The sequence below is a fragment of the Myotis yumanensis genome, unplaced genomic scaffold, assembly GCF_028538775.1.
Source record: "Myotis yumanensis isolate MYYU_CA2020_CCGP unplaced genomic scaffold, mMyoYum1.0.hap1 SCAF_2, whole genome shotgun sequence".
NCBI classification, from domain to species: domain Eukaryota; kingdom Metazoa; phylum Chordata; class Mammalia; order Chiroptera; family Vespertilionidae; genus Myotis; species Myotis yumanensis.
Window position 1 is genome coordinate 20,820,074 of NW_027223753.1, and position 25,143 is coordinate 20,845,216.

General features: G+C 43.4%; 2 protein-coding genes across 7 annotated transcripts in view; one reads left to right on the plus strand and one right to left on the minus strand.

The window, feature by feature from the left end:
* Nucleotides 1-15,348, plus strand: part of RBBP4 (RB binding protein 4, chromatin remodeling factor) — a 31,430-nt gene extending 16,082 nt beyond the window's left edge. For 2 of the 3 annotated variants that reach the window (XM_070404647.1, XM_070404649.1), the window contains exons 5-12: nucleotides 91-206; nucleotides 320-480; nucleotides 591-717; nucleotides 856-933; nucleotides 5,387-5,463; nucleotides 5,576-5,633; nucleotides 5,720-5,830; nucleotides 10,699-11,676. In XM_070404647.1, the coding sequence (XP_070260748.1) occupies nucleotides 91-206; nucleotides 320-480; nucleotides 591-717; nucleotides 856-933; nucleotides 5,387-5,463; nucleotides 5,576-5,633; nucleotides 5,720-5,830; nucleotides 10,699-10,764 (794 nt within the window). In that variant the 3' untranslated portion in view covers nucleotides 10,765-11,676. Of the gene's footprint in view, nucleotides 1-90; nucleotides 207-319; nucleotides 481-590; nucleotides 718-855; nucleotides 934-5,386; nucleotides 5,464-5,575; nucleotides 5,634-5,719; nucleotides 5,831-10,698; nucleotides 11,677-14,553 lie in introns of those variants that run through there. The other variant, XM_070404648.1, reaches the window with a different exon arrangement.
* On the minus strand, nucleotides 11,822-24,921 carry SYNC (syncoilin, intermediate filament protein). Of its 4 annotated transcripts, none has more exons than XM_070404645.1 (5): nucleotides 24,812-24,921; nucleotides 18,936-20,268; nucleotides 14,435-14,559; nucleotides 14,213-14,261; nucleotides 11,822-12,806 (listed from the first exon to the last, which is right to left on the minus strand). In XM_070404645.1, the coding sequence occupies exons 1-5, from the start codon at nucleotides 24,862-24,864 to the stop codon at nucleotides 12,774-12,776; spliced, it is 1,593 nt and encodes a 530-aa protein (XP_070260746.1). In that variant the 5' UTR covers nucleotides 24,865-24,921; the 3' UTR covers nucleotides 11,822-12,773. The 4 variants fall into 4 exon arrangements, with proteins under 4 accessions (XP_070260746.1, XP_070260744.1, XP_070260747.1 ...); XM_070404643.1 differs by having other exon boundaries at nucleotides 14,185-14,261; XM_070404646.1 differs by lacking the exon at nucleotides 14,213-14,261.
* Nucleotides 24,922-25,143: the final 222 nt, after the last annotated feature.

Genomic DNA, 25,143 nt, shown 5'->3' on the forward strand with positions numbered 1-25,143 from the left:
AGCTTTAGACTTCTTGATAAGAATTTCATTATGCTCAGTAGATCCATAGAGGCAGTGAAATGGATAGTCTTGATGTGTCTTACTTTGCAGATCCTTCTGGAGAGTGCAACCCAGACTTGCGTCTCCGTGGACATCAGAAGGAAGGCTATGGGCTTTCTTGGAACCCAAATCTGAGTGGGCATTTACTTAGTGCTTCAGATGACCATGTGTGTATCCTTTCCATTTTGAAACAAATCTGGGCTTGTTACCAGTTTTTTTTCTGGGGTATGTGGGGAAGTGAGAATCTTCCTTTTCTATAATAGTTAATTTTGCATTTAAGACCATCTGCCTATGGGACATCAGTGCTGTTCCAAAGGAAGGAAAAGTTGTGGATGCGAAGACCATCTTTACAGGGCATACAGCAGTAGTAGAAGATGTTTCCTGGCATCTGCTCCATGAGTCTCTGTTTGGATCCGTTGCTGATGATCAGAAACTTATGATGTGAGTAGAATCCATTTTTTAAGTTTTTCTTCATAAATTAAGTTTTATATTTAGTTGCCCATTTTCAACCTTTTTTTCCTGTTTTTTGTTGTTGTTTTTTTGTACTAAAGCTGGGATACTCGTTCAAACAATACTTCCAAACCAAGCCACTCAGTTGATGCTCACACTGCTGAAGTGAACTGCCTTTCTTTTAATCCTTATAGTGAATTCATTCTTGCCACAGGATCAGCTGATAAGGTTAGTTTGGTTTTTTTTAGAAGAAAACAGGGTGAATTTCTCTGGCTTCTTTTGAATGCAGAGATCTTTTACTTAGGGGTTTTCTTTTTTTTCTCATAAAAAATTATTGATTACTCTTTTTTTCCATTCTTTACATAGACTGTTGCCTTGTGGGATCTGAGAAATCTGAAACTTAAGTTGCATTCCTTTGAATCACATAAGGATGAAATATTCCAGGTAAGAGAAGCTAAAGCTGCCCTGATGGTTTACAGCTTTGGCCCACCAACCAGAGGATCGCTGGTTCGATTCCTGCCCAAGGTCACCTATCCCGGTTGCAGGTTAGATCCCTGGTTGTGGTGTGAGCGGGAGGCAATCAGTCGATGTGTCTCTCTCACAATGATATTTCTCTCTTTCTCCCCCTCTCCCTTCCATTCTCTCTTTAAAAAAAACTGGAAAAAATAGCTTCGTGAGGATTTTTTTATTTAAAGCAGTTAAGGCTATAATTTATTTCTATTTCTATTTTTAATTTATTGATTTCAGGGAGGAAGGAAAAGGGAGAGATAGAAACATCAATGATGAGAGCGAATCATTTATTGGCTGCCTCCTGCACACCCCTTACTGGGGATCGAGCCTGCAACTCGGGCATGTGCCCTTGACCGGAATCAAACCCAGGATCTTCATTCCGCAAGCCAACGCTCTATCCACTGAGCCAAACCAGCTAGGGCAAGGCTATAATTTTTTTTAAGCAGAAGACCTTGATGTACAACTAGGCATGGTTTATTCCATTGCTATATGAGTAGAAATGTTTTGTGTGCCTATGCTAATCTCTAGGAATTGGGGTTGTTTTTCCTCTCTACTGGCTCCATATTTTCTGCTTCAGCTTGAGCTTTTTTTCTTTCTTTCTTAAATGTATTTTTAGAGAGAAAAAGAGAAACATTGCACATTGCTGGGTTGCCTCCAATGACTGGGAATCGAACAGGCAACCTTTTGGTGCACAGGGCATTGCTCAGCCAACTGAGCCACACTGGCAGGGCTAAAGCTCCTTTCTTTTTTTCTTCTTCTTTTCTTTTAAATCCTAACCCAAGGGTATGTTTTCTGTTGATTTCTAGAGAGTGTGGAAAGGATGGGGAGAGACAGGGAGAGAGAAACATCGATGTGAAAAAGACACATCGATTAGTTGCCTCCCACGTGTGCCCAGGCTGGGCCTCGGAGATTGAACCTGTAACAGAGGTATGTGCCCTTGACCGGAATCAAACCTGACACTCTTCAGTTCTCAGGCTGACGCTCTAACCCAGGGGTGGGCAAACTTTTTGACTCGAGGGCCAAAATGGGTTCTTAAACTGGACCGGAGGGCCGGAACAAAAGCATGGATGGAGTGTTTGTGTGAACTAATATAAATTCAAAGTAAACATCATTACATAAAAGGGTACGGTCTTTTTTTTTTTTTTTTTTTAGTTTTATTCATTTCAAGCGGGCCGTAGTTTGCCCACGGCTGCTCTAACCACAGAGCCAAACTTGCTGGGGCTAAGCTCCTTTCTTGGCATGCAAAGCTCTCTAGCTCAATTCAAGAAATAATCATTATATTGAAAGCTTATTGTAAGGGTACTGTGAGAAATGTTACAGTCTTTGCTTCCAAAGAATTTAAAATGTTGTAGTGAGGAAAGGCTCATTTTGTATCACTATAGTAAAACATTGGCCCTGGCTGGTATGGCTCAGTTTCTGGAACATAGTCCCATGCACCAGAAGGTGGCAGGTTCAAGTCCCAGTCAGGGCACATGTCTTCCCCTCTCTAAAATCAATAAAAAACAATACATTTTAGAAAAGAAACACATTGTTTTGTCAAGTGTTAAGACCCTGAGAGTCCTCAGAATTAATTTTGGTGTGTGAATGTGGCATCCAAACTTGGCTCATATTCTTAACACACTTAGTCTCAACCTTATTTTCTACTCTTCAGTTTGCTCCAAGGAACATTTTGTCTTCTCTCTCTCTCTCTCTCTTTAATATACATGTTTATTGATTTCAGAGAGGAAAGGAGAGGGAGAGATTGAAACATCAATGATGAGAGAGAATCATTGATTGGCTACCTCCTGCACGCCGCCCACGGGATGGAGCCGGCATGATGCAACCTGGGCATGTGCTCTTGACCGGAATCGAACCTGGGACCCTTTAGTCCGCAGGCCAATGCTCTAGCCACTGAGACAAACCTGCTAGGGCCTCACCCTATCTCTTTGTCCTTGCTTATAATGGTGGTGTTGCCTGGAGGGTATCCAAATTCTTCCTTAAATACTGGTTGCTAATGCCCTCTTATCTATACCATGAAGCTAGGACTTCCTTACCAAACAGAGAAGAGTGGCCTGATGCACGAAATTTGTGCATAGTAGGGGGGGGAGGGGTGTCCCTTAGCCCAGCCTGTGGCCTCTCACAATCTGGGACCCCTCAGGGGATGTCCAACTGCCGGTTTAGAGATTAGAAAAAAACAAAACAGAGGCCACTCCAGTGAGGGTGCTTTCTGAGGAGCTAGGGTTAACTTTCTACGTGAAGATTTGCCAGGGCAGGGAAGAGGGGAGGAAGGAGAGAGGGAGAGAGAGAGAAAGCCCCCATCAAAGATTCCAGACTCTTGTTCTAAAGCACAAAACTTTGTTTTCTCCATGTTTATTGTATGTCTAAACACAAACCATCATGTACTTCAAGCAACATGTATTAGAGAAGGAGAATACAGCCTTAAAGCAAAGGGTGGAGGTGTCAGAAGTAACTCCTCTCTCCCCCAGCTGAAGCTCCTCAGGGGCCTGCCTGTTTGTGAATCCACATTTATCTTGGCTCATAGGAGGTTAGGGAGTGCAGCATTATCCTGGGAGGGGAAGGTCACAGGGACTGCACCAGTGGTACTCGCCCCAAGTTTTATTACTTCAGCCTCCCAGGTCGCTTTTCCCAGGTCGCTTTCTACCCCACCACTGATCCAGTTAATGGGGTCGGAGGTCTGCAGCTGGACGCCTCCAGGCAGAGAACACGCTGGGGGTCGGGTGGTCCAGCTCCAAGGCCTCTGTGTCCATGCCTGACCCCTGCCAGCTTCCTGCCTTCGGGCAGCGGCTCAGGGTGGTCCACCCTCCCACACTAGACTCAATCTGACTGGGTGGGGAGAGATTGGGCGACTCCGTGGCAGGCGGCTCTGCAACTAGCACCTTTGAATTGTGCACTGCTAGGGGGGTAAGAAAAGCCTCCCCAGAGAGGTTTTTCAAAAGCCTTCAGGGACCAGAAGGTTGGCCAGCCTGGGCCTTCCCCCAGCAGCTGGCCCCGCTCCCCACCTGCACCCACCTTGGTGCCACCTGCGTCCACTGCCACCCATTCCCCATCGGGCAGGCAATTGGCACCTGCTGGCCAGGGGAAAGGACAGGGAGGTTGGCCGGTAGGCCTGCCTGATCATGCAATCGGGGTGGTCAGTGCATGTCATAGCAACCGGTTGTTCTGGTCGTTCCACTGTAACGGTCACTTAGGCTTTTAGATAGATAGATAGATAGATAGATAGATAGATTGATTACTAGAGGCCCGGGCATGAAATTTATGCACAGGTAGGGTCCCTAGGCCTGGCTGGCGGTCAGGGCCAATTGTGGCCTCCTGGCTGCAGGCCAGGACCTTCCTTCATTCTGTGCCGCCCCCTGGTGGTTGGCACTCGTCATAGCGAGCAATGGAACCCTTGGTCAAACTCCCAAGGGGACAGTTTGCATATTATATTAGCCTTTTAGATAGATAGATAGAGAGATAGATAGATAGATAGATAGATGATAGATAATTTTATTTCATTTTTTTAATCCTCACCTAAGGATATTTTTCCATTGATTTTGAGAGTTGAAGGTAGAGGGAGAGACAGAAAGAAGCATCAATGTAAGAGAGACACATTGGTTGGTTGCCTCCTGCACACATCCTGACCAGGGCCAAGGACCTACAACCAAGGTACGTGCCCTTGACCAGAATGGAACCCAGGACCCTTCACTCTATCAACTGAGCCAAACCAGCTAGGGCTTACCAAACAGTTTTCATAATTATGAGTTGTCTATGTAGTAGCTAACTTTATTTTAATAAAATAATTGTAATGAGTCATTTTTAATCTTATGTATAGCACTGAATTCATAATAAGTACTTGGGAAATTGTGTGATCTGTACTATAGTTCTTAGGTCAGAATTTGATTACATTTGGCTAGAGGCCAGAATAAATAAAAAGGTCTTCAAAAATATAAGATCAAATAGAGTAAAAGCTGATATCCTAGGTCTAATAATGGGTTATTTTCATACCAAAAATGATCTTGTTTGTCAGTTTTAACTTTATGTCTAAAATACTTGGAGGCCCTGGCAAGGTAATTTTCAATTGGTTAGAGCATCATCCCAATATGCCAAGGTTGCAAGCTCGATCTCCAGTCAAGGCACATACAAAAGGGCACCAGTGAATGCATAATTAAGTGCAACATCAAATCTCTTCCTCCCTCTCTCTCTTTCTCTCTCTGTCTCTGTCTCTCACCCGCTCCGTTTCTCCCTCTCACCCCCTTCACCTCTGTCTCTCTCTGTATAAATCAATTTCTTAAAAATACTTGGAATTCTCTTTTTATGTATAAAAATTTGAATTGTTAAATATAATTTTAGGTGCTTTTCACTCAATTTTGTAGTTGAAAACTTCTGTTTCCTTTATTCTTCTCTGTAGGTTCAGTGGTCACCTCACAATGAGACTATTTTGGCTTCCAGTGGTACTGATCGCAGACTGAATGTCTGGGATTTAAGGTAAGTCTTGTTGTATTAGTTACTTTTTTGTGGAGTTATTTTCTTTTATTTATACCTTCCAAAATTAGTTAGGAAAAATCTGTTTTAACTTTTGAAAATCTTTTTGTGCTAGTAAAATTGGAGAGGAACAATCCCCCGAAGATGCAGAAGATGGGCCACCGGAGTTGTTGGTATGCACAAACATTGAGCAATTGAAGTAATCTGTAATTTAATATCCTCTATCTGCTTTTTATATCTGTTTTCCTCCGTTCTTCAGTTTATTCATGGTGGTCACACTGCCAAGATATCTGATTTCTCTTGGAATCCCAATGAACCTTGGGTGATCTGCTCTGTGTCAGAAGACAATATCATGCAAGTGTGGCAGATGGTGAGTATTTAGTCATTTTGGGGAGGTTAAATAAAGGAGGTAGACTGTCATTTCATATTTCTATACTTAATGAATACAACTGGCATTTCTGTTCAGTGTGCTCCTTTGTGTGATTTTAGTGCTTGTCCGTACATTATCATATCATTTTCAACTTCCTGCTCTTTATCTTCATCTGGTTATCCCACTGGTATCTCAGACTCAACTAAACTGGACTTTGCTTCTTTCCCCATTCTCCCTACTCCCCTTTCTTTCTGACTTGGCTGTTTTTCATATGGCTTTAGTATTCCCCCATCTCACCACACTTGAAAATTGAAGTTCTCCTCCACTATATATTCACCTTTAGGTCTAGTTCACTTATCAGACTTTATGTTGTCTAGCTCTGCAATGTTTCTCCAATCTGTACTCATCTTACAAATACATCCATTCCCAACTTTCCTGTCTATTCCACACCCTAGTTCAGTGATGGCGAACCTATGTCATGCGTGTCAGAGGTGACACGTGAACTCATTTCTTTGGTTGATTTTTCTTTGTTAAATGGCATTTAAATATATAAAATAAATATCAAAAATATAAGTCTTTGTTTTACTATGGTTGCAAATATCAAAAAATTTCTGTATGTGACACGGCACCAGAGTTAAGTTAGGGTTACTATGGTTGCAAATATCAAAAAATTTCTATATGTGACATGGCACCAGAGTTAAGTTAGGGTTTTTCAAAATGCTGACACGCCGAGCTCAAAAGGTTCGCCATCACTACCCTAGTTTTTTGCTCAGGTTCTCATTACCACTTGCTGGACTATTGAAGTAACCTCCTATTTGTTGGCTTGCCTCTTGTTTCTCTCTCTTGGCTAGCAATTGAATATCTAGGAAAGGTTATTCCCTTGAAATGATCTGTGAACATGCCTAGCACAGTTTCTACCACAATGTCATTTTTAGAGTGCTTGAAATTTAATGGAGAAAACTGTAATCTCTAATATATAGCAATGCAATAAAACATATATTCTAGAGATGGGTGATAGTGATAGTATGGTAAATTTTATGTTTGTGTTTACTACAATTTTAAAAAAAACACAAAAATAGTTGTATGGCTTTTCAGTGATTATACCCTGAATAACGAAAATAATTTCAAAGGAACTTTTGGTTTCTCAGGATAGATCTAGAGCCAAGAATAAACTCCAGGGGAAAGTTTTTGGCTCAACATGAGGAAAAATGTTTTAAAACTTAACTATAGTCTGGCCGGTGTGGATCAGTGGTTCAGCGTTAACCCATGTACCAAGAGGTTGCTGGTTCGATTCCCAGTCAGGGCACATGCGTTGATGTTTCTATCTCTCCTTTTCTCTCTCAAATCAAAAAAACATAGTTTTAAAAACTATTAAAAAATATAAACCTTTCCTACAGAATCGCACTATTGATGAGAGTGTTTGTGGCCTATGTGATTAACAAATGATAAACATACTTTGGAATAGTATGTATCAAAGAAGTGTGCTTAGCTTTGTAAGATACTCATGACAGTGCTATTAAGTAGAGAAAAAGCAGGTTGCAGAACAGCATGGTGGAATCTCATTTTTAAATTATGTGTATCTGATTTTCTGTTTAAATACTTGTAGGTATTTATTTAGAAGTCTGTTTACCAAAATATGGTTGGTACATTTAGAGAGTTATTGATTTCTTTGTATACTTCAAGGATGTGTTACATGTGTGAACAGAAAATCCACCTCACACACAGAAAATTAATATAAAATGTTGAATTCTAACAGGAAGGTGAAATGGGCTTCCTTGGATAATCTCTCAATTAAAGGTATTTTAGTAGTTTCCATGGGAATGTTGTAGGATATTGAACTCCATAACCTTCAAGGCCATTAATTCCAGGCCAGGTTGTTACTTTACTCAGTGTGTGTGTGTGTGTGTGTGTGTGTGTGTGTGTGTGTGTAAGAATTGTGGTAAAAAAAAGGAAAATTGTGGTGTAAGAAATAAATACTTGGTTTCTGTTCTAGTTTCTGTTCCAAAGGGCCCAAAAACCTTAGCATTTCCTGAGTGGTAGGAGTCTCTTGCTATATTTAAAAAATAATTTAAAATTTTTTCAATTACAGTTGACATATAACATTGTATTAGTTTTGGGTATACAGCACACTGATTAGACATTTATATAACTTAGGACAGTGATTTTCAACCAGTGTGCCACAAGAATTTTTAAAACAGGCAATACCTGACTATTTAGTCAGGGGCATTGACCTCTTTTCCCTTAAATTGTAAAAACTAAATTAAAAAAGACAATAGCCAATACAACAGTAGCCATCCAGTGTTACTGAATCAAAAAAATTATTGTCAGGTCAGCAAAAATTACATTTCTTGGTTTGCTGCAAAATTTTAGTAGTTAAATTGTGTGTCATGAGATAAAGTTGAAAATCACTGACTTTAAGAAATGATCACCTGGTAAATCTAGTACCCATCTGACACCATGCATAATTATTACAAAGGAGTCCATTGCTATTTATAAGGAGTCCCTTTGGGGCACACCTTAGTTTAGGGTAAGGAGGTGACTTAAGGGGCCCCTAGATATAGCCTCAGGATGAGGCTGGTCTCCAGAAAGACCAAACACTTGATTAGAGAGTTAGAACTTTCAGTTCCACTACCCGCAGATAGGGGATTGAGCTCTATAAAAAGTCTTGGAAAAGCCTATAAAAAGCTCTTGATCTGATCAACTTCCAGGTTGGTGAACATATTGATGCCACCCAGAGACAACATGGAAGCTCTGTCCTCCCTCCTCACCTTGCCCTATGCATTTCTTCCATTTGTTCTGAGTTCTAGCCTTTATAGTAAACCAGTAATCTATATATATAAAAGCCTAATATGCTAAGTGTCTGACCTTTCGACTGGTAGCTATGATGCGCACTGACCACCAGACGCTCAATGCACAGGCATGGAAACATGGAACAGACTGGTGAATCTCAGGGGGAAGCGGGAAGAGATTAACCAAAGATCTTATATGCATACTAGAGGCCAGGTGCATGATGCACAGATTCATGCACCTGTGGGGTCCCTCGGCCTGGCCTGCGGGAATCGGGCCGAAACCAGGAGTCCGACATCCCCCGAGGGCTCTCCTGGATTGCAAGAGGGTGCAGGCCAGGCTGAGGCACCCCACTGGTGCACACATCAGTGCACCGGGCCTTTAGTAGTAAATAAAGCACTTACCTGAATTTAGTGAGTTATTCCAGCATATTATCAAACCTGAGTAGAGGGTTGTGGAATCCCCACATTTATAGTCAACAAATTTATTTATAAGGGACTCCTTATAAGTAACAAGTAGCCTGGTACTCATAGCACTCATATTACTGGTGCCCAAAGTGAGGATAGTCTTGTGGCACTGAGCCCTTAGTCACATCCCTCAAACCTGTGGAGTCTAGCACTACCTCTAATTAGTTAATGTCAGGATTGAAGTGACATGTTGGATGCCCAGTTGGCATTAGAGAATTGGTGTCAGGGGAAAAGGCATTATACATTCATTGTCAGAAAACACACAATTGTATACATTTCCCTGCGGTCAGATCACAAGCTCCTCAAAAACAAGTGTATCCCATGCTTTGTAGCACCTAGCCTGGTGATTTATGCATAGTAGGTGCTAAACTAAGAACAGTAAATTTTGTCTAAATGAAAGTGGTGTCTGTAATTAACATTATGCCATTGTATACAGATGTTTCATCAAGAACTAGAAGTAGAGTTTTTTATATGCAAGAGCATTTTTTCATTTTAAAAAATTATAAATTAAGATTTGGAACATACAGTGATGGTGGGATGGGGTTTCTTTCTTTTTTTACATAATTCAGTGATTTTTGTATATTCACAGAATTATGCAACCAGTACTCCAGTCAGTTATGCCAAAAAGAAGCCCCATTACCACCCATATCCATTAGCCATCACTCCCCATTTTCCTCCAGTCCACCCAGCACTAGGCAACCACCAATCTACTTTCTCTATGGATTTGCCTATTCTGAACATTTAATATAAATAAAATAACAATATGTGTCTGGTTTTTTTGTATGTGTTTTTTTGTTTGTTTGTTTTAATCGGGAAGGGAGAGGGGGGGAGAGAGAGAGATAGAAACATCAGTGATGAGAGAATCATTGATCAGCTGCCTCCTGCACACACGCCCAGTGGGGATCAAGCCCACAACCTGGGCATGTGCCCTTGACTGGAATCAAACCTAGGACCTTTCAGTCCACAGGCCGACGCTCTATCCACTGAGCCAAACTGGCTAGGTCATGACTGGGTTTTTTTATTGTCAAATAATATTGTATAGATACATCATTTTATTTATTCATTAGTCTGTGAACATTTGTGTTTTTACTTTATTTTTATTTTTGTATTTATTTTTAGTGATTTGAGAGGGAGAGGGAGAGGGAGAGGGAAAGAGAAAAATGTCCATTGCTTACTGGGGATTGAGCCTGCAACCGAGGGTCGACCCAGAATCAATTTCTGGTGCACTTCCCAGTGCACAGGATTATACTCAACCTATTGGGCCACACAAGCCAGGGCTTTTTACTATGATGAATGATGTCTGACTGAAGGACTCAAGAAGGTTGATTATCAAGACATTCAGTAACCGTACTTAAGTTTTGTGGGAATGTCCTAATCCAGGGTGTTGGCCTGTGGGCCAGCTTTCTGCTTTTATTGGAACACAGACATACCCATTCATTTGCAGATTGTCTAGGCTGCTGTCATCCAAGAACTGCAGAGTTGAATAGTTGCAACAGAGACTATATGACCCATAACCTTTTACCTGACCTAATCTATTTTTGAAACCTTAACTTTAAGAACTTGCGTTCATGTTTACTAAATACCCTTTTCTCTTTTTCTTGTTTTTTTGGACAGGCAGAGAATATTTATAATGATGAAGACCCTGAAGGAAGTGTGGATCCAGAAGGACAGGGGTCCTAGATTCATCTGCACTTGTAATTTTAGACTGCCTGCCCTTTTCCTCTCAACCCTGATAGTGACTTAACACTGGTTCTGAGACACAGACTTTGTTCAGCTATCCCTCTATAATAGGTACCATCAACAATGTTATTAACCCAATCCAAGGGTGTTTTCTAAATATTAACTGAGGGGCTTGATTCAGCAAAGCCACAGACTTAATATTTAAATTTTTTTCAGGAATTTTCTAGTATCAAAGATCTAAAGTAGCCACTGAAAGGGGAATATTGTGTGTGGTTATTTTATTTTTCTCTGTATGCCATATCCCCACATTTTTCAGGCTCACTTAAGTAAAGGCTAGAAGTAAATAAGGAATAGAGCCAAGAGAGGTAGGTGTGTGAGCCATGAAGTGTAAGTACTGCAAGATGTTTTTATTCAGGAATTAGGAGAGATTTGAGTCATAACTTCCTACTCTAAAATCTTCACACCTGACTTTCCAGGATGCACATTTCCTACGTAGACTAGTCTCCTCTCCGTTTCTTAAGTCAAAAGTATGTGTTCCTGTTTTCCATATATTTTTGCTTGTTAGTGTATTTCTTGAGCTGATTTCATATTATTTCTTTCCTTTCTGTGAAATGGTTTTTTTTTTTTAAAAACTTGGGACCACCAAGTTGTAAAGATGTATGTTTTTACCTGACAGTTATACCACAGGTAGGCTGTCCAGCTAAGTTGAGAAGAGTGAATCTATAGCTTGTATTTGTTTTTAAAATTAAATTAATCCTGGATAAGAGTTGCTTTTTTTTTTTAGGAGTTAGTCCTTGACCACTAGTTTGATACCATCTCTGTTTTGGGTGACCTGTTTCACTAACAGGCCTGTTACTCTCTATGACTAACTGTGTAAGTGCTTATAATGAAATAAATTGCTTTTCTACATAACCCAATGCTGATGGGCTTTATTTAGTATATAATATAATATCTATCAAACACCAGTCTCTGGCTTCTAGAAGAATTCTTCAGATGACAGTTATTTTCTGTGGTCTTTGACTACCAAGAGCAGAATTAATTATAATAGACCCAGAGCTATAGAAAACAGTTTTACTCCTTCACAGGGAAATTGAAAGACACAAAACATTGAGTCATAGGTGTACAGATTAGTCTTCGATAAAATAACATCTTTTTGAAGTCTATTCATAGAGAACTACATGGACTTTCAAGCATGTCAAAGGCAGTGTGGCAGAAAGATTGTAAGGCAAAATTTAAATTTGGAAAAGGTGTTTGAACCTTTTCTCATATAGAGGTTGAATCTCCCCAGTATGTTTTTCACTGGGACCTGTTCTTAGAAGTGAGAAATAAAGGCTGAAAGCCACATACCATAACCAGATAAAATGCCTGGTTCTTTGCAATCACTCAGTTTAACTGAGTAGATTACTCACCAAAAATCATTTTCGATTCAAATTTAGTTCCTTTTTTTCTGGAACTAAGTTCTTTTAGAGTATAGTGAAAATTATCTTGACACAAGAGTAAACTATGTGTCAGCATAAAAAGTAAACTTTGTAAAAGGATTCATTAAAAGTCTAACACTCATGGCACAAAAGAATTCAAATTATAAACCCATATAATGAAAATTGGCTGCCTTTTGACCCCACCTGTGCTCCAAAACAAATGTTTTTGGTTTAGGTCAACAACAAGGCAAGTTTCATTCTGCACAAGGCTGCAGGGGTGCATATATTCATCCTTTGCTGCTGGTGGACAGGAGGGAGGGACAGGAGGCTCTTTTTTTTTTTTTTTTTTTTTTTTTTTGCTGTTCCTTCGTGCAATGAAATCATTACCAGCAGCCTGTGAAATAGAATCCAGCTAAGAGCTGACTGGTGTGTTCTGCCTCCAACCAGCCTAGAATCTTTTTAAACAGGTCAGCCAGTATTTGTATCTTCCCCAGGGTGAATTGCTTGCCAAGTCCCTGGCACTCTCTTCTGTGTTTGGGAAAGGGTACTTAAGTGATCCTTTGTTAAGAAGCTTTTTTGGTTGTTTCTGGGTTACAGATTCGGCCATACATTTCTAAACAGCTCCTGTAAGATTGAAAGAAAAAAAGAATAAATTTATTATTTCTGCAACTTTAAATAATCTTATATAATAAAAGGCTAACATGTAAATCTACCGAACTGTGGAATGACCGATCACTATGATGCACACTGACCACCAGGGGCAGACACTCAATGCAGGAGCTGCCCCCTGGTGGTCAGTGTGCTCCCCCTAGCACTGCTCAGCCAGAAGCTGGGCTCATGGCTGGCAGGAGCCTCTCCCACCTCCACAGCAGTGCTAAGGTTGTCCAACTGCTGGCTCCCAGACTGCGAGAGGGTGCAGGCCAGGCAGAGGGACCCCCTCCCCCTCAGTGCACAAATTTTGTGCACCAGGTCTCTAGTGCAGTATAAAGTTTATGACTGAACTTAGGAAATTTATTGTAGGTTTTGTTGGGGGGAGAGATTGCTAGACACTGACTCACATATGATCAGGGTTGACTTTCCCCTATGAAATATTTGGGTGATTCTTATTTGCAAAGTAATGAATGTGTGATGGTGATGGGAGGGGCTAGCTAAAATTTTTCTCTGTCCAGGTTAAATTTACACAGGTATTACAGTGCCTGAAATTCTGTAGTTTTGTTTCTTTGAATTAATCGTTGCTTTTTCCCTATTGTACTTTTAATCTGATCCACACAAAGGTGTTTAGCAGATCATTTTCCTCAATTACATGGTTCTAGTAATCTCCCAAACAATAAGCGCAATCTGTTATGCCTGGAAAAAAGTCCTAGTGAGTTAGGAAAAGCATTAGTTACAGTAGTCATTTGTGAGTTTGTATCCAAGCTGTAAGATGAACTAGGAAATTGAGAATAAAATTTATGGGCATCTAACTAGTATATACTTGACAGACCTTTTTTATTCTTAGTCTCTTTATCCAAGAGAATCTAAAATGTGAAAAATGAGAACATACTGGTATATAGAGAAATTAATGGATAGGTGTGTTGCTTGTTTCACATACTAAGCAATAATCCTGTTCCTCCGCTTCTAAACAACACCCTCTTCAGCTTTTCTATACAGATAAATTTTGCTGCCTTGGCCTCTTTTGTCATAGTTTGAATTTAGGTAGCATAACTACCTTCTGCTATTCTAAGGAAACTATTTATGAATAGCAGGTGGGGTAAGGTGGGAGAATGCAGAGCTTAGATATTTTATCCTGTTACAGAATTCCTGGTGATAATTAGGGCATATTTTTTTAGTCCTATCAGAAACAAGCATTCCAAATGAACCCTGAATGCTTGAACCAGGCAGTTTGGAGGTATGTGTTACCCCTACATGATTTGTCATTAGACACACACTTAAGTTCTTTTAAGGTACTAGTATTGTTAAGAAAGTAAAATGCAAACTCCACTCTTGTACCCACAAGGATCACCTTGAGACTGTGTCTCGATTCCACCTGCCTGAGAAGTAGGAGTATTAGCCTGTTCCGGGCTCTTGGGTAGCATAGCCCTTAAAAGAAAGAGAGAGCCATTTTCCATCTGTTCATGGATGAAAAAAAATTTCCCAGTTTTCATTTGTCTCCCACTGTTGAGTGAAATTTCCCTCGAGCAACATCTGCCCTCCCCACCATCCATCTCGTCAGCCAGTGTTAGTTGAGATTTGGGTAAGCAGCAAACACTGACTTATAAGTTGAAAGCTCTTCAGTAAGGCTGATCCTTAGCTGCTCCATCTCTTTGTTCTTCTGTTGCTGGAGTTGCACTCCGTTTCTTAATTGTGTCTGTTGTTCTTCCATTTTCTCCAGCTGTTCCTGCATAAGAGGGCCAAGAACATACCTGATGAGCCGAACAATAAAAATCTTACATTGTCCATTATAGTTTACAAAGCACTTTCTTGTATATTGTTTAATCTTCATGGAAGTATTAAGGTTGAAACAGATTTGTTTTGACAAAGTGATACTCCATTTGAAGATGGTGAAGAAAGGAGTCTTGTCCTTCACCCACAGCTTACTTAGTGTAATCCTGCAACGGCAGTACTCAGAGGGACTTTTAGTTTCACAATGTTAAGAAGTGTTGGGGAGGATTTTGGTCCTCTTGGTGAGCTGAGAATTTTATACACCTCTTGCTTACTCTATGAGCAAGTTTGTTTCCATTAAGACTGAATTTGTTAAAAAATGTTAAATTGGAAAAAGATGCTAGCCCTAGCAGGTTTGACTCAGTGGATAGAGCGTCGGCCTGCGGACTGAAGGGTCCCAAGTTCGATTCCAGTCAAGGGCACATGCCCAGGTTGTGGGCTCGATCCCCAGTAGGGGATGTGCAGGAGGCAGCCAATTAATGATTCTCTGTCATCGTTGATGTTTCTTTCCCTATCTGAAACCAATAAAAATACATATTTTTAAAAAGAATAATAGAATTTTGCCAGCACCAGTTTGGCTCAGTGGATAGAGCATCAGCCTGCGGACTGAAAGGTCCCAGGTTCAATTCCGGTCAAGGGCATGTACCTTGGTTGCAGGCACATCCCCAGTGGGACATGTGCAGGAGGTAGCTGATCGATGTTTCTCACTCGATGTTTCTAACTCTATCCCTCTCCCTTCCTCTCTGTGAAAAATCAATAAAATATATTTTTTTTAAAAAAGAATAATAGAATTTCTTTAAAAACGAAAAAAGATGCTATGCCCTGTGGGCCCTCTGGAGCTTTCAGATAACTTTCCCATTCTGCCAACAGGCAGGATGCATTCTGTAAATTGTCTCTGCTGAGGTTTAATGCCTGAGGAATGAGGTAAGGAAGGTGTCAGCAAATCAGTCTGTTGTTTGTTCCTAGCTGGCATGGATCCTTAGGAAGTGTGAGGGAGTTGGGAAAGCATTAAAGTTTGAAGGCATATTTTAAAAGGGCAGTGACTTCTCAAATTTTGAGGAATAGTAAGATAGGAATCCAGCCCTAGCTGGCTTGGCTCAGTGGATAGAGCTGCGGACTGAAGGGTCCCAGGTTCGATTCCAATCAAGGGCACATGGCCTGGGTTGCAGGCTCAATTCCCAGTAGGGGGCGTGCAGGAGGCAGCCAATTGATTCTCATCATTGATGTTTCTATCTCCCTCTGAAATCGATATTTTAAAAAGAAAAAAGATAGGAATCCAGTTTGGGTACATGTTATTAGAAGTATCTAAATAATTTGTTCTCAGAGTCATCCTTTATAATACCTGTGGCACATCAATCTGCAATGGTTGATACACTGGCTGAATCTCAATTTACATAAACATTATCAAAAGGCCTTTTTTAGTGCTTAGTCATGCTCTGACACCACACAGAAATGGGGCCTTACTCTCATGTCATCTGAAGGGAAGTATTTTCATACCTCTGCCCCGATTTCCCAAATTCCACTAGCAAACCTGTTATTTTGACAAGGCACAAAAGTACATGCTTGAGAAGGCAGTCTGTACCATCAGTACTCTGACAGGAAGAAACTCGGTGAAAGATACATTGCTACAATGACTGTCATTAAGGACAACCTCCAGTCTTAATCTGATGTAGCGCCAATAGATTAACTTACTAAAAACTGCTCTATCTCAATCTTTCAAAGGCTTCCCACTTCCTTTAATCTAGACGCCCTCCAGTTTTACCCCTGCCTCTAACTAGAACCTCCATTACTCTTTCAATATGAACATTTTCCTGTATCTTGCACTATCCGGTATGGAAGTCACTAGCCACATGGGGCTAGTGAGTACTTGAAATATGGCTCGTCCAAATTGAGATGTCTATAAGTGTAAGATTTCTAAGACTTGGCTACATGAAGAAATTGTTTTTATATGCTGGGTTACATAAAATATTTCACCTGTTTTTTTAAGTGTCACTAGAAATTTTAAATGGCATCTGTGTCTTGCATGAGATTGTGCTGGACAGTGCTGCTCAAGCCTGACCAACTCAAATCTCTATGCCTTTACTTCTGACACAATAGACAGCATCTGCTGTTGTATTGTTATTTATCTTTTAAATTCATGTGTAACTCCCAGATTGTAGGTTCCTGGGAGCACACATAATGCCTGTTGATGGGAAACTTTGCAGATAGTAAATATTTACTATCAGCCCCATTTGTGCATTAGCAACCTACCAATTTCCAGTTAACATTCTCAGCAAATTTCTCACCCCACCCACTGTAGCCAGTCACCAAGACCTACCATTTTATCCTACATATCTCACATCATCTCTCTCATAAAGTCTAAGTTGTCTTTCAGGCTTTTTCAATCCACCCACCATACTGCCACTTCTATGAGTACATACCTATGGGCCAGGCACCATTTCACGTGCTTTACAAACATTAACTGGTTCATTCCTTGCAAATGAGGTATATTACATGTGAGGGAGCAGAGCCATTGGATTAAGTAATTGTCCAAAGTTTCCCCCAGTTGGAAAGTGGTAGAGCCAGAACTTGTGCAAGTTTGTTTCCATTAAGACAAACTTGCACAAGCTCATATTCTTACGGCTCTTTAGTGATCTTCAAACTGTCCCATTAACCCAGGAAGAAGCCAAAATGAAGTGCCCTTGCCACTAATTAGTAGCTCCACTTTTGCCTGTTTTATATATTGGCATTTCATCTAAAATTCTATTTTGTGGAAAGGACCTGGCTTTGGAGAAAACTTTTTGAAAACTGCTTATCAAAGATTACACAAAGCCCTTTACATTCTGATCCCCATCTACCTCTCCAGCCTCATCACTCTGCTCACATTCCTTATGATCCAGCCACCCTCACTTCCTATAGTATGTCTTTTTGTGTTTTCTTGCTTTTGTGTAGGCTGTTCCCTCTGCTTGGAAAGCCTTTCCCTTGTCTAACCCATGAATTCATTTATACAAACACATTGTGGTTGACTATGGGCTTGAGCTAGATTGCTCAGGGTTATATGCATCACGTCCTAGATGCATAACCTTGGACAAATGACTTCTTTCTCACCTGTTTTCTCATTTTTCAAATGATGACAGTAGTTCATACCTATCTTAGGTAAGAATTAAATGAATTACTACATGTAAAGAACTTCAACTATATGCTGTCTATTAACCAATCCTCAAAATTTCTAGGCAAGGGTAATTATACATGTTTCAACAGTACATGCCTTATTCCTATAACTATTACAGTGTTTATCACATTGAAGTCTTGTATTTCATTCATTCTAAGGCTTTGACATTTTAACAAATCAGAGCGCATCTTAAAATCAAGTGTCTTAGGTTTTATGAAATATGTTCATTTTATCTGGTATCCTTCCTAGACTGTAAACTGTTGGAGAGCAGGAACTCTTTCCCCCTCCCCATTTCTCATTTCTTTTGTTAGCACATAGTTCACTCCCAGGCACATAGTAAGTAGATAATATCTGTTGAATATTTGAAAGAGGCAGTGTTTACAATTGTAAGAGTAAAGTGTACCTTTGAAAAGTAATCAGGTGCCATAAGCGACCTTTGACAATTTAAGAAGCCATTCAGAAAGAATTAGCTCCTTCAGACCTTGATTCCTTTAATTATGGTAAAGCTATGAAAGACACTCATCAAGAGGGTTTTTCCCTGGTTGGAGTGGCTCAGTGATTGAACGTTGACCCATGAACCAGGAGGTCACAGTTTGATTCCCAATCAGGGCACATGCCCGGGGTTGTAGGCTTGATCCCAAGTGGGGGGTATGCAGGAGGCAGCCAATCGATGATGGTCTCATTGATGTTTCTATCCCTCTCCCTCTCTAAAAACAAAACATTTTACAAAAAATTACTCTTGCCAAAACCGGTTTGGCTCAGTGGATAGAGCGGCCTGCGGACTGAAGGGTCCCAGGTTCGATTCCAGCCAAGGGCACATGCCTGGGTTGTGGGCTCGACCCCCAGTAGAGGATGTGCAAGAGGCAGCCGATCAATGATTCTCTCTCATCATTGATGTTTCTCTCTCTCCCCTTTCCCTTCCTCTCTGAAATCAATAAGGAAATATATATATATTTAAAAAATAATAATAATAAAGGATTTGGGGGATTCATGAGAGGATCAAATGAGATAATTGGTATAAAAGGGTTTAGCAAGTCAATTTCAGCCTCTACCATAGACCTCAAAAGAAGTCGTTCCTACATATGACAGTGTGTGTCCTTCAGCCCAAAGGATATTTGGCCCCTTCCCTTTCCCTTCCCCAAGCTAAGAGACCGAATTCCTTTCCTGCCCACTGGGCCTACCTTGTACTGCTGCACTTCCTCGTCGCGTTTTTGCCTCACAAGTGTGATCTGGTTCTCCAGGTTCCTGTTTAGCAGATGGAGCTGCTGGGCCTCTGCTTGCAGGGGCCTCAGAGCCTCCTTCATCTGCTGGATCTCTGCCTGGGTTTTCTGCAGGGCTTTGGCAGCGGCTTCTTTCCTCTCTAGGAGCCGCACCAGCTGAGGCTCATACTCCTCCTCCAGGCCCTGGCGGCTCTCTGCCACCAGGTTCTCAAACTGGGCAGAGAGCTGCCGGCTCTCCTGCAGGAAGTGTCCTTCCCTCTGGCTTGGAGGTGCTTCTATTTGCTGCCGTAACTGCTCCTTCTGCTTCTGATAGACATCCCGGAGCTGGGCCAGTTCCTCTGAGAGCTGGGCTGCCCGTGCGGTCAGCACTTCCCGGAAATCGGCAAACTGGGCCACGTCCTGCTGGCGGCACTCCAGCTGGTATTGGTAGGCCACACATTCTTTGGTCACTTTGAACAGCTTCTGCTTGACCAGGTGGATCTCCTCCTTTAGCCCATCCCTCTCCAGCTCCGCTTGAGCATGCAGTTTGTAGGCATCCAGGATGTCCTGATGGACTTGCTGCACCTCCTGGAGAGCTGGTTCCCGGAGCAACACAAGCTCATGGATGAGCTGATCCCGCTCCTCTTCCAGCTGGGCCACAGCTTGGACACATTCCTGGAAACGCCCCTCGAGCAATTCTAGGTCCTCTATGCTCAGGCTCTCCTCTGTGCTGGGACTAGACCCGGCTCCAAGGCTCTCAGGGTTAGGCTTCTCTTCGTTTGTGACCGTCTCTCCCCCATTAGCCATCTGCTCTGGGCTTGTCTCCTCCAGCTTCACAGGCTCCTCCACACACAGTGTGTCCTCCGGCTTCACAGGCTCCTCCACACACAGTGTGTCCTCCTGCTTCACAGGCTCCTCCACACACAGTGTGTCCTCCTGCTTCACAGGCTCCTCCACACACAGTGTGTCCTCCTGCTTCACAGGCTCCTCCACACACAGTGTGTCCTCCTGCTTCACAGGCTCCTCCACACACAGTGTGTCCTCTGGCTTCACAGGCTCCTCCACACACAGTGTGTCCTCCGGCTTCACAGGCTCCTCCACACACACGGCCTCATTTGGCTGCCTGTTATCCTCAATATGCAGTGTCTCCTCAGGCTGCTCAGTCTCTTCCAGATACAGTATGTCATCAAAGTCACCTGTGTCCCCCAGGAAGAGCATGTCCTCTATATTCAAGATCCCCTCCAAAGGAAAAGTATCATCCAGGCATTCAGAGTGTCCCCCCTCTTGAAAAGAAGTGGCCTGTGCTCTTGTTTCTCTGCAAAAGAAATGACTTAAAGTGAGAGGGCAGCCACAATCCCAGGATGGTTCATGGCTGGAGCCATTAGGCCATAGACCTAAATCATATCAGCTTCTCACATCTCAGCACTTGTCTGCTCCCTTCCCTCCCCTGACTCATCCCCTCACAGCCCATTGCTTAGATCCCCTGACAACATACCCATGATGTCAAAGTCTAGTCAGCTACATACCTTTAAGGCCAGGAAACTAACCACTATTTGTTTCTCTATCATAAAGTTCTAATGTTGAGGTAAAACCTTTTTCTCCTGGACTTGATTCTTCTTTCTAGAATCAGAGAAGTCTAACTCCTTTCCCATGTAAGTTCTCTAAACACTTAACAAGAACTAACGTGTCTTTTCAATTCCATGCGTGCCAAGTTTTCCAGGGCCTTCCTCATTTGGGTCACTTCTTTCCGACCAGGCTCCAAATTGTCACTGTCCCTTGGGGTTGGGTATTGGAGCAACACCCAGGTGTGCTCTAAGCAGTCAATCTCCGGACACTATTGATGCAGCCAAGATTCCCTTAGCATACAGGGCTGGCCCATCATGTTCTTGACAAATGCTGAGTTTGACTAAAATTCTTAAGACTTTTTCACAGCAAGTAAAACCACATCTCTGTTCCTGTAAGATGTCAATCATCCTTCTAGCCTGTAAAGTCTCTTAGATCCTGTGATTCTAACAAATGAGCCCGATAACCCAGCTGCCCATTGCCTGCTAGCTCGATCAGTTCCTGTCAACGAATGCTCCCCTGTTCTTTTGGCCCTCAAGTGGCTTTGTTTTTCCTGTTTCAAATGCATCTCACCTACCTTGGATCTCTAAGCAATTCCTTGAAATTATAAAATACCATGGAAATAATAATTATTATAGAGGTCTTATGTGTGCCACGCCCTGTTTTAAATGCTTTATGTATGTCAACTCATTTAATCCTCATAACAATTCTATGACGTAGTTAATTACATTTATCCCCATTTTACAGATCAGGAAACTGAGGGTAAAGCAATTAAGTACTTTACTCAAAAAAACTGATATTTAATGTATACCAGTTATAAAACAAACTAAATTTGACTATTGCTTTCAAGAAACATTTTTTAGACATAAAGTATAAGTAAAAGTAAAAAGTTCCATCTATGAAAGATTTAGATTGCTCTGTTTTGAAAAGGCCTACTTGTGTCCAGGTTTTAAGCTCTATATCTTATTCCAAGTTCCCAATAAAGATTATTTTTACTCTAAATCATCCTGTACTCTGTCCTCTCTAACACCCCGGGAATCCCTGGGTTTCCTTTGTTTTCTCATGTTGGCCCTCTGGAAACGACAAAAGTATGGTTTCATCAGGCCCCAAACATCACTGGCCTCCTTCATCCCAGCACCCACACCAAAGCCTAAAGTTCCAACACAACCTCGACAGTCACCTAGTCCATTCGCATCACTTTACCAGAGAGAAAGTGCTTCTTAGATATCTTTACCAGATGTTACTTTGCACCTCAAACTCAACTGCCCTAGATTATTATTCACCTTGAGCTTGCTGCACCTGTATTCTCCAGCTCAGTGAAACACATCACCAGCTTGATGAGACAAGAAATCTTTAAATATCTCTTCCCTCCCCTATACAGCCAACTTACCGAGAACTAACCCTTCTGTCTCCCAAAGTCTGCAGTCCCCATCCCCCTCTCCATCCACTGCCAGGGCCCTAGTCCAAGTCATCATCTCTCACCTGCAAATCTGTGCCAGCCTTCCAACAGGCCTTCTCATCCTAGTCTATGCTCTACAACTTGCTACAACATAAAGCAAACCATGTCGCCCTGCGTCACCCATAGATAATCAACTGCTTAGCAGAGATTCAAGGCCCTTAAAGATGTAGCCCCGACATACCTTTCAGCCTCGTCTCACGCCCCAGGAGCCCACCCAGTGCTTGACCATCTGGAACATGCATTACCTTTTTATACCTTCTACCCCAGGCCCACAATGACTAAAGGATCCAGCTGAGGAAATACTGCTCTCTGTACACCACCCAACTAGAGAACAGTTCTGGAAAGGTAGAGCTCCCAGTGCCCAGGAAGGATGCACCTGCTCAGCCAGCCAGAACCCACCCTGATCCTCAGCAGCTAGCAGGCGGACCGAGATCACCCTCCTGCGGAGTCCTCCACCCTGGAATGACGTAACTGTTCATGGCAGTATTCTACGCATTTTACATGAATACTCCTTTACAGGATGCTCATCTATTACCCCCATTTTACAGATGAGGAAACCAAAGCATAAACAGAGTAAAGAATTCACTCAAGGTTCCACTCCAGAGCCAGAGCTGTTTTTGTTTTTTATTTATCTTTGTGTTTTATTCGGAGCTCCTTTGGACCACTCAGCTCTTAGAATAGGCATGAGGTCTAAGAGAGGTCAAACAATGAGGGCAGGTACTCTAGAGCTTGGCCCACAGCATTCAAAGTGTATTTGTATATATTTGCCTAACAAATTTCTCCTCCTCATTCAAGCCCTGCTAAAGTCCATCTCGGTGAAGTGTTTCCCAGACCACCCTAAAGTGCCTGGCATTCTTAAGGCATGTTGTGTGCAGCTCATCTTTGCACTTAGTTCTCTGTGCTATAAGAAGTGCATGTGTCTGTCTCCTGTGATACTCCATTTTCTAAGGACAAGTAAGTTCTCTTTCTCTCTGTATCCCAGGGTGGGGCTCTGTGGAAGGAAGGAAGGCAGAAACCGACTGAGGTCCAAGGAGGAAGCTTGCCCAAGGTCGAGTAGCAAATCTGGAAGTAGAACCCAGGCCTCCTGACTTTCCAGGTGCTGCTGTTAACATACACCATGTTGTCTTAGTCACCCCGCCCACAGTGCCAGGCCTCGGCTAGAGGCTGCCCTCACACAGTTGCCTCTCTGTAAGGACTAGGGAAAGTAGATTATGGGAGGCCCAGGGGCAGGGGAGCCAGTTCAGCTGGGGCTGCTGACCTGAGGCTTCCTTGGCCCCAAACAGCCTGCCTCTGCCACTCTGTCCCTGTCCCCAGCGGACTCCAGCAGCACCCAGCTCTGTCCATTAGGGCTGTGGCTGTGTTTGTGATACTGTGCAGGCATGAGTTGGTGTGTGTCTGACTGTGTACCTGTATGTGTGTATGTGAGTTGGTATGTGTCTGATTGTGTACCTGTATGTGTGTATGTGAGTTGGTGGGGGTCTGACTGTGTACCTGTATGTGTGTATGTGAGTTGGTGTGTGTCTAACTGTGTATGTGTGTATGTGAGTTGGTGTGTGTCTGACTGTGTACCTGTATGTGTGTATGTGAGTTGGTGTGTGTCTGACTGTGTACCTGTATGTGTGTATGTGAGTTGGTGTGTGTCTAACTGTGTATGTGTGTATGTGAGTTGGTGTGTGTCTGACTGTGTACCTGTATGTGTGTATGTGAGTTGGTGTGTGTCTGACTGTGTACCTGTATGTGTGTATGTGAGTTGGTGTGTGTCTGTGTATGTGTGTATGTGAGTTGGTGTGTGTCTGACTGTGTACCTGTATGTGTGTATGTGAGTTGGTGTGTGTCTGACTGTGTACCTGTATGTGTGTATGTGAGTTGGTGAGTGTCTGACTCCGTGGACCTGTATGTGTGTATGTGAGTTGGCGTGTGTCTGACTCCGTGGACCTGTATGTGTGTATGTGAGTTGGTGTGTCTGTGTACCTGTATGTGTGTATGTGAGTTGGTGTGTGTCTGACTCCATGTACCTGTATGTGTGTATGTGAGTTGGTGTGTGCCTGTGTACCTGTATGTGTGATGGCAGTAGTGGGGAGGGTATGTGTAAGACTATTCAGCTTTGCGCTGTGTGTGACAGTGAGGGGTGTCGGGGGGTGTATTTGCACCTCCACCTCTTGGTACATTGGGGGGCCCAGGGCTGCAGTCTGACCCGGGGTTCCTCAGCCACAGGTCCCTGCCCTCTAAACAGCTGGCTGTGGATGGATGCAGGAGGGCCTCAGCTCCAGGGCCCTCCTGCTCCTCTGCGATGGTAGACCCTGCACCTCCTTTTCAGGCCCCAGACAGCTGCGGACAAGCTGCCTGAACAGACTTAACTCCAAGCTGGCAGATGCCCAGCCTTGCACCCAGAGTCTTCCTCAGCGAAGGCAGGAGGCCTCCACCTCCAGTTGTGTTTGGGGTGAGGACTGAAAGAAACAAGTAACGCTTTGGCCGCTATGGGCCAAATGGCAGCTGGCGGTTGAAAGGGTTAATTCTCACATGGCCCGAGGAAGGCGAGGGGGCCTTATAAAAAGCCGCTGACAACGGAGGTGCCAAGACCCTGAGCGGGGACCCCTCCCCCCCCTCGCCTCCCCCCCCCCCCCTCGCCTCCCCCCCCCCTCGCCTCCCCCCCCTCGCCTCCCCCCCCCCCCCCCCCCCGCCCCATCTCCCTTCGCTGGTGGCTCCGCCCCGCGCCGTGCCGCACCCCGCTAGTCCCCTACTCCCGCCAGGCAGAAGGTGCCGGTAGGTGGGGGAAGGGAATCCGTCCAGCCTCCCCTCCCCACGGGGGCGCCACGCGGGCCCTGGACGGTCCTACCTCGCGGCCTGGGCGGCGCCGTCCCCGCTGCGCCGGGGCTCCGAGCTGGCCATGGCTGCGCGACCCGGGCCGGGCAGCCGCGTTATTAATAGGCGGCCCCGCCGGCCGCCCGCGCCGCGCCCGCCGCACTGACAGCTGCAGCCGACACCGGATCCGCCGAGGGCGCGCCCACTTGGCCCGACTCCTGCCCGCGGGAGGAGGGGGCCGGCCGCGCCTCCGGAGGGTGGGGAGAGGCCGCCCCTCCGGGGACCAGCCTGCGGTGGGGATGGGGGTGGGGATGGGGGTGGGTATCTGGGTCCACGAGACCAGCCAGCCTGGGGATCTTCCGGAAC

Bases quoted from the DNA above. Each gene is read 5' to 3' on its own strand.
- SYNC (XM_070404642.1), bottom strand. From the start codon at position 24,864: ATGGCCAGCTCGGAGCCCCGGCGCAGCGGGGACGGCGCCGCCCAGGCC. The intron at 20,269-24,811 runs GTAGGACCGTCC...TTTCTTTTGCAG, and splicing joins GGCGCCGCCCAGGCCGCGAG to AGAAACAAGAGCACAGGCCA. The intron at 14,560-18,935 runs GTAGGCCCAGTG...CCTCTTATGCAG, and splicing joins AGGAAGTGCAGCAGTACAAG to GAACAGCTGGAGAAAATGGA.